General features: G+C 36.5%; 1 protein-coding gene across 1 annotated transcript; it reads left to right on the forward strand.

Annotated features, from left to right (window-relative positions):
- Positions 1 to 738: 738 nt before the first annotated feature.
- LOC117319212 (sulfotransferase 1C2-like) lies at positions 739 to 9,108 on the forward strand (the record flags this gene model as incomplete). The annotated part of the gene is made up of 5 exons (XM_033874050.1): positions 739 to 910; positions 4,444 to 4,755; positions 6,225 to 6,331; positions 7,124 to 7,310; positions 9,003 to 9,108. Coding segments are annotated over exons 1-5 (884 nt in total), but the record flags the coding sequence as incomplete, so codon positions are not given.
- Positions 9,109 to 9,327: the final 219 nt, after the last annotated feature.

Below are 9,327 nucleotides of genomic sequence, written 5' to 3' on the forward strand. Positions count from 1 at the left end.
TTACCGCGAAAATGTCGGAATAAGACCCCAACTATACAGTATCTGACAGATTGTGATTAACCACACTTCATCATAATTATATATCGTTATCTACAATGTATCAATCCTTAGTATAACACTACTGTAATGTCATTGACAACTGGACAACCAAAATACACAGTTGTCTAGCCCATGCACCCTCACAAAGGCTTCTGATAAGGCGGATATTAACTGAGGGGTAGAATGGTATACGTATGTATGTGCTATCATGTATACATCAAACACAGCAGAGAATATCAACATGAACTCTGACTAAAATCGGGGGAAAAAAATCTTGTTTTTCTCGTGTACTCTCACTCAGCATGTACCTTCAATTAAAATGCCTAATCCCAGTAAAAGTGATTACTGGTAACTCCCGCGTTGTGACCCCCTTATTTACCCAGGGAAGTCACTCGTCAGTAGTCGTGACACCGCAAGCTCGGAGCTAAGGTACATCTAGATACGTTGCAGTGACCTTGAGAAGGCCTTGCCCTGTAACCGCCCCTATCTATTTGTGTCACATACCAACACGTACGATGTGCTAATTGATACTGAGGCATCACTACCCCTCATATTTTGTAATCAGTAAAACGTTTAACTGAATGAGCATTATAAAGCATCTAACGTACATTGATAATAATAAAATGCATACAGAGAATAGCATACTTGCACTTGTTCCTTGAAGGTCTAGCTTTTTGTCACCACAAATCATTAGGCAGTATGGAGATCGTGGACACTACAGACATAGAAGGAAACAAGATAAAGTATAAAAGATACAGAGGGAGGTCATTCCACATGGAAACTTTTGGTGATGTGGAAGAGCAGCTACGGATTGTGGATCAACTAAAGGCGCGACCTGATGATGTGTTTGTTTGCACCTTTCCAAAATCGGGTTAGTTTAACGTAAAAAATATAGAAACAAAATCGTTTATTTAAGAGCGGATTTATACCATCATAAACAAGTTTGTTACAAAGTGCAAAAATGTAAGTGTGAAGAAAAACATACATGATTCCAAGTCTACAAGACCCTGAACCTGTGAGAATATTTGGTGATCATATTTAGTCTGAAGTATTCGTAGCGGAAAATTTTTTTTTATTAACAGTTTGATTCAGTCTGAGGGACGAAGCATACTAAATAATAAAATCCTTCTATTGCCGGAATAACAGGACATTGACAATGGTTAAGGGTCATCCATATAACAAATTAATGTTGAATTTCAAACACGTATAAATGTCTAAACGATTGCACAAAATAGTCATGAAATATCCAAAAATGTTTGGACATACATATTCTTACCATCACCAATAATGTACTGTAGATGATATCAGTTTTTCTATAGAGTAACTTTGTTGTTAGATGTAGCATAGAATAAGTCACACTAATAACAAAACCTGAAAAATAGCGAAGCTTTTATGGTCACAAGTATGCGGTTTTTTTTTGTTTTTTTTTTTGACCTTGAAATCCAAATGAGGGCGGTGTACAACATTCCACAATTATGACATAAATCGAGGCTTTTCAATCAATAAAAATGCTCCTATATCATACTTTGAAAACATCTTATCATAGTAAGTAAGAAGGACCTGTTTAAGACAAATGGTTAAACTGGGGAGTTTGTGGCTTGTTTCAAAAATAGGCATATTTTACCCCAACGGTGAACATATTTTTCTAAAAGCAGTCTTCTTGCCATTTCTAGAGCTCTTTATATAGTGTCTAATAAGAAAATGTTTAAGGTTTGAAAAACCTTCTCAAATGCCATATTTGTGAGATATTACCTTACTGTTTATACATATTACAAAGTCACATCTGGTCAAACCAATGAGCGTTGTTTGTGCTTTAGACAGAAAAACGTGGTTAGTTTATGCAATATATGCGACACAAATGAGCTAATTATGTCCCCCTGAATCAGCAGTTTCTATATGCTTTGTTAAGTTTAACAGAAAAATTAATGTCAACATCTAGTCCCACATTTTGCCATTATACATACTAAAAGTTCATCAAGTTATTTCTGTTAAATTGCACCGTAGTAGGAACTAATGGGCTTGTAAACTATCACCGTTTTAACTTGATTTGCCGTTTAGATACCCCTTAAAGTTCACGGAAATAGTCCGTCACGTGACATGTCGCAAGCAAATCATTATTCTGGTCCAATTAAACAGAAGTGTTTTGATATACATCAAAATCTTAACGACACCAAATGGTGTCGGAGAATTCCACGTTTTTATATAGTAATGCGCTCTGGCCCTACCCCAGACGAGGTTCACTTTTTGTCAGTTTCGAGTTGCGAGTTGGAAAATGCGAGTTGCGAGTTGGAAAATGCGAGTTGCGAGTTACAAAATGCGAGTTGCGAGTTGGAAAATGCGAGTTGCGAGTTACAAAATGCGAGTTGCGAGTTGGAAAATGCGAGTTGCGAGTTGGAAAATGCGAGTTGCGAGTTACAAAATGCGAGTTGCGAGTTGCAAAATGCGAGTTGCGAGTTACAAAATGCGAGTTGCGAGTTGCAAAATGCGAGTTGCGAGTTACAAAATGCGAGTTGCGAGTTGCAAAATGCGAGTTGCGAGTTACAAAATGCGAGTTGCGAGTTACAAAATGCGAGTTGCGAGTTGCAAAATGCGAGTTGCGAGTTACAAAATGCCATTATTAATGTTTCTTTAAAAAAAGTGTTGGTCTTTAAAACATACATCCCCAGAAAGCATGTGATTGTCATCGTAGGCTTCATTTTATCGCTAAAACTTTGTGCAACCGACATTGTTTTCTTGTGCACTTTCACATATATACGTAGAAAAACATAGAAATGTTTTTTAATAATCAGTAGACATAAAGTCTACTTATATCTGTATTACTTCGGTTACTGAATTCAACATAATGTTACAGTAAAAAAGTCTATCACAGAGTTAGTATCATGGTTTTATCTGTTGTATCATGTCAGGAATTTTGATTTGACATGTAATGAGTCGAAATGACTTCCACAAGCCGGAATTAATTATTGTTAAGTGAAAGTAGAAGTTTCTAATGTATCAGTTAACAAAAGATTGTCACACCTTACCATTGGGTGGGGCGTACAGTAGTTGTACTTATTGTCTCGTTCACTTTCTTTGTAAATCAATTCATTTGAAAGATTACGTGAGCGGGTGTTGACCCAATTAGGTCACAAGCATCCTTTAAGGAAGAGGAACACATGTGTTCATGACAATCCAAGGTGCTCATTCAGCCTCTCCTTACATTAAAATGACCGCTGTCGTCGACGCTTGACCGGGGGAATCCTTGAGACATCAGTGTATAAAAATCACTCGTCGCACACATTCTTATCGGGAGATTTTTCACGAAGCCGGAAACAACCAAACTACAAAAACGTATACTATACTACACTACACATAAACTACACACATGGCCGTTGTTTACATTCCGTGTATACGTGAACTTGCCTTAGCATATATTTCAATATATTAGCAAACTTTTCTCATAATAACTGCCGAATATAATCAGACACAGAACTAAATACTTAATTTTAAAATAAATCAATATTAAATATGCATTAAATGTTGAAAAAAGAAATCTTTTAGATATGACCACGAAAAATTAAATTGTATTATTCTTTAAAACATAACAACATGTGAATAAAATTAATTTTGTTGATTCGAAACCAGAACCTTCGGGTCACTAAAGCGATGGTTCTACCATATGAGCTATACGGACTTATATCTAGGAGAGGCTCATGTAATCAATTATAGTCAGTCTGGTTAATGCGAAAATTAAAATATTTTATCACCTACTTTTTTTTTCAATTTTAGATACCAGGGCATCGGATGACCACTCTTTAAAAATAGGATTTTAGTTTGTTTTGACACATAGCTCCGCCCATTTGTTAATTACCAGTTTATAAGTTTTAGCGATAAAATGAAGCCTACGATGACAATCACATGCTTTCTGGGGATGTATGTCTTAAAGACCAACACTTTTTTTTAAAGAAACATTAATAATGGCATTTTGCAACTCGCAACTCGCATTTTGCAACTCGCAACTCGCATTTTGCAACTCGCAACTCGCATTTTGCAACTCGCAACTCGCATTTTGTAACTCGCAACTCGCATTTTGTAACTCGCAACTCGCATTTTGCAACTCGCAATTCGCATTTTGCAACTCGCAACTCGCATTTTCCAACTCGCAACTCGCATTTTGTAACTCGCAACTCGCATTTTCCAACTCGCAACTCGCAACTCGAAGAAAAAAAACCCTCACCCCAGACATGGTGTAACAGGACCAGAGAAATCTCTGACTGGCATCATACGTGATTTTGTCGCCGGGGCAGTATAAAACATACTTAATGCTTTACTTAAAGCCCGACATATGGAGAGAGCTTCGTCTACAGAATATAACCGTTTTTAATTGATGTTAAGAGTGATAAGCGCAATATTCTTGTGTTGTAGGTACTCACTGGGTAGCCAATATAGTTCACTATCTCACCACTGGTTCAAAGGACTACTTTGGAGAAGGATTAACATTGGATTTCCATGATCTGAGCGCTGCCGACGATATAGCTGATAGACGTATTTTCGGCTCGCACTTCTCGTACCCTTTCATCCCTGCAGCTGTCAAAGGGGGAACCGGAAAAGTAATCAATGTATTGAGAAATCCTAAAGATACATTTGTTTCCTTTTGGAAATATTTCAGCGCCATGCACAATGTAGGCTACGATGGAACCATTGATGGATTTCTCCGTTTCTTTTTGTCGGATGAATGTAAGCAAAGTGTGAGAAAGAGTTAAGAAATTTCAATCCAACACCAAGAAGAAATTTAACAAAAGATATGTAAAAGTTTTATTTGATGTTCTTTTATTTGGTATCTGAAGACTTATATTATATGTTGAGAGGATATTTGACATTTTGTTATTCGGGACTGCCAGGACTTGGTCTGGTAGAACGTTTGTACTAGTCTATCCACGGTCAGGTCTGGTAGAACGATTTTACTATACACCAGACAGCAGTTTCTCAATAAATACAATACATTTGATTTGATATGCATTATTTAGAGAAACGTGACGTATTTTCGCACCCTATTGGACACGTGTTACCAGTATTTCAATATTCACCGGTTCAATTTATGTTACATATATCAGCAGGGAGCTGCCCTGCAGGTAGGGCGTAAGAATTGTACCTGCTGCCCCCCATTGCATGATCGTAAGAGGCGACTTAATTTGGGATCTTATCTTTTCTCTTCTTTCTGAACAACTTTCTTCTTCCTAATGTCTCCCTTGACAATGCCTCACTTTTGGCCTGTAGTTGAGCGTTCGCCCCTGTGAGGAATGCTTTGGGTTATGTCCCCTGGCCCAGACATACCAGAGTCTTAAAAAATGGTATTTGTTACTCCTGCTTAGCGCTCAGCATGTTTGGAGTGGGACGACTGGTTCGCCCGTTGTCGGTATAATGTGACCGGGTGGGGTGTACTGCTGGGTGTCTTCGGTAGCACTATAAATCGGCAAAAGATCCGGCCTATCACAAGGAGACTTAACACGAACATACCGCAGCCTCCCATAACACACATACGCACTCGCCACACGCATGCATGTCGCACACACGGGAGGCCGTCCTTAAATGACCTTAGCTGTTAATAGGACGTTAAACCAAATTAAACCAAACCAAATCAGCAGGGAGCCATGGATGTTTTAGGAAAGAGCTTTATTTAACAGTTTTGTGGTCAAAGGGTAAAACACTATTTCTGATAGTGTGTATTTACTTTGAGCAGTTAATAATAAAATTGAGCAAAATGTTGAAATGATATATGCTTCATTTGGATATGAACAAAATCTCGCACAGTCAAAGTCTAGTATTAAATATACTCCAACATTGGTACATTCGTGACAAAGTGTAAATGGAGGGCTTCCTATTTTTTCAAAATCAAACGGTATTACATGTCCTTTATATTTTTCAAAAACCGACTAGATAAGCATTTCCTGCAGCCTTACCCAAAACACAAGTTAATTACGCTTGATTTTATAAGGGTTATCTTAATAGATTATTTCTATGAAAGACTTGGTTGCGGAACTGAGGATTGTATTGGCAGATCATCGGACAGGGCAATTTTTTATGTGCTTTTAATTATTAAGCATGCCCACTTTCTTTCTAAGATGAAGGAGCAAATGTGAGCCTATGAGGTCGATTATAGCATACTTTCAACAAAATAAACAATGTTTCAACCAATTTAATTTCAGTTTACATGTCCGCATCATGGTTCACCTATGTGAAGGAATGGACTGACTGTAGATTAAGCAACTCGAACATACAGCTCCACACAGTTTGGTACGAAGATCTCAAGCAGGTACGTACCTTATACTAAAACCAGTTGATAACCGAAACATGTTAACTACAGATAAATTATTGAATAGATATTAACAAAATTCTTCACTTGAATCTCAATATGAAAGAAGTCACATGACACTATTGTTACATAATAATAGGTAGATGAAACCAAGCAGCTAAGTTCAAAACACAATTTTAATGATATATATAAAGTAAGCGAGTTACAGAAATCATTAACAATTACAATTAAGCGGTGTACAAGGTTGTGTATTAAATCAACTTTCCGTTTCTCCAGAATTAAGAATGTTTAGAAATCCCACAGTTCACAGTTCAATGCAATTGATAATTAACAGAATTCATATAACTCTCCTTGGTAAGTGTGCATCAGCTATTGGTATCAGGCAATTAATGATCCACCAGAATTCGTATAGCTCTCCTTGACAATTGTAAACAGTTGTGAACAACAATTTGTCCCTCGTGGTATTTATACTAACTATATTGCCAAACTTTCAGGTTCATTCTCAAAAACTCTTTTCTGGAATTCTAGAACACATTTCATGTACAGAACCATTTGTTAACAACATATTATGACACATCTCTCTTCCAGAACATTCCAGACAGAACCATTTACATTCATTTTCCTGTTATTTCCCTTGAGTAAACCATATACATAAATCTTACATTTTCTATAAGGTTGTCTCCCTTTAATTAATGGAATATAAAACGAAGTGGTTTTATTTTAGCTAAGACAGCAAAACATAGTTGAAAGACTTAAAATAATTATCATTCATATAAACGATTGTCCTTTCAGAATCTGTATGAGGAAATCGTCAAGATATCAACCTTTCTAGGCACAAGCGTCGATGAAAAGTTTCTACGCGAGGTAGAGAGCAATGTCTCCTTCACACAATTAAAGACAGCACATAACACCAATGCCGGAGTGTCGGATAGATGGAAAGATATATGTGAAAATGGCCGACTACCTATTTACCGGAAGGGTCAGTATTGTAATATACAACAAAGCACTATGTAAAGGTTTTCCCCAAGCCAGGTCTTTAAGTTTTGTACATTTAGTCTTTGTAATTCTCTCTTCCTTTAAATTCATCAGTTTCGTTCGAAAATGATAGTTATTTGGTGACGTTTTTATCTAGTTACATTTTCCCGGTTCCGGAGTTAAACACTGACTCATTCATTGGTAATTTGTCAACAACAAGGAGACAAACACCCGCCACAACTATGCATAATTGACTGTGGTTAGGATGTTAAATAATGCGTACCAAATCCCTGTAGATAACGCCTGCTGCTTCGCGTGATTCATAGGGAATAACTAAATGTAGGTTCTTTTCGGACGAAACATACCTTTTCTGTAAAAATGGTAGCTACTACTCCTGCTTAACGCTCATGTTTTGGGAGTGGGACGACTGGTTGGACCGTTGCCATGTATAATGTGACTGGGTGAGGTGTTCGCTTGGTTTAGCACTTTAAAGTTGGCATCAGTTATGTGCTATCACAAAGATGCAAACACAACATATCAAGCAAACACACCACACACATGCATACTAGCCGGTCTCGTCACACAATATAAACATAGTTATAATGATATTGTGTTTTCCATATTATCTATCGTATCTATCTACCATTGGTTTACAATACCTTTTATACATGTACAGGGTTATTTTTGTCACATTAGAATAAATCGGTGTTTTGCGTCATCCACCTCGCGTCCATTAACGATTAATATTTTCGACTTATCAGACACCATTAATGATTTTATCCTTAACAACGAAAGCGAAATTTTGAAATACATTGTCCCTGTTTCTCCCAAGTGTCATTTGAGGATGTTATCGTTTTGGTACAAGATACAAAGGACTTTTTTGTCGTTTCTATATGAAACAGCGTTGGTCAACTTGTTACATACATCATATTTAATTCTTGGACTTTTCAGACATTCTGAGCACCAAAAGATGTGAAAACTGAGAAAGATAGAAACTACATCTAAAGAGAAAACACAAGAACCTCGCCATTTTTTATATTTTAGATCATTCATAAAATCACTACTAGTATATTTAAACCCATGCAAGTAATCACTTTTGATGTTGGACTATTCGTAAGAAATATCGAATGTGTTAATGAAACAATGTCTCATTTCAAACTAATTTAGACGAGACCGGATAACTGTCAATAAAATCTCCTCGATTTGTGGTTGGAAGCAAAATGTGTTGATTTTTAATAGATTTGAGATGATCGGTGATTATGATGAAATCTGTTTTAGGCCATTGCATATAAATCGAACAGCGATTTTAAGTACATTTACCATTATTTTCTACATGTGACCTATATTAGGGAAACTGTTTTGCCGTTTGTCTTGATAAATGAATTGAAGCATATGATGTTAAACTCTGTACGTCCGGTTGAGTTCTGTAGAATTCGCCCTTCACTAGTTTGTCTACAAGTGCTTCTAAAGATTTTTAAATGCATCAATATACGGTAAAGTTAAATCGGTGTGTAGCACAATTTCCTTCAAAGAAGGAGCGGAGCATAATATGCTTTACGGTCATATTATAGCTCAGAAATGCTCCTCTCTTTTATGTTTTCTGAGAGGTTGATTAATATAAGGCTATATCTGGAGAGGAATGCTTTATTTTTACGACCGGATGACAGATTTCAACAAACATATCTTTGTTTTCTAGGTGTGGTCGGAGACTGGCGAAATGAGTTGACTGTCGCACAGAATGAACTGATTGACGCTGCAATTAAGGAAAAGCTTGAGGGTTATAATCTAAATCTGAAGTTCGAGTAGGATTAACGTTGAAACAAAAGTTCTGCATAATTCAAAGCATACATGCGTTTATTGCTAACAGATTAGCATTAAATAAGTTTCACAATGTATGCTAACACTTTTTCGCTTTTTTTTTTTTTTTTTTTTAATATGAATTTATAAAAACTACATGCAATATATGATTTCGAATAATTAGTTTTGTATAAACATGGAGGAAAAAGAGCAGAATGTTTTCC

Source organism: Pecten maximus, unplaced genomic scaffold, assembly GCF_902652985.1.
Source record: "Pecten maximus unplaced genomic scaffold, xPecMax1.1, whole genome shotgun sequence".
NCBI classification, from domain to species: Eukaryota; Metazoa; Mollusca; class Bivalvia; order Pectinida; family Pectinidae; genus Pecten; species Pecten maximus.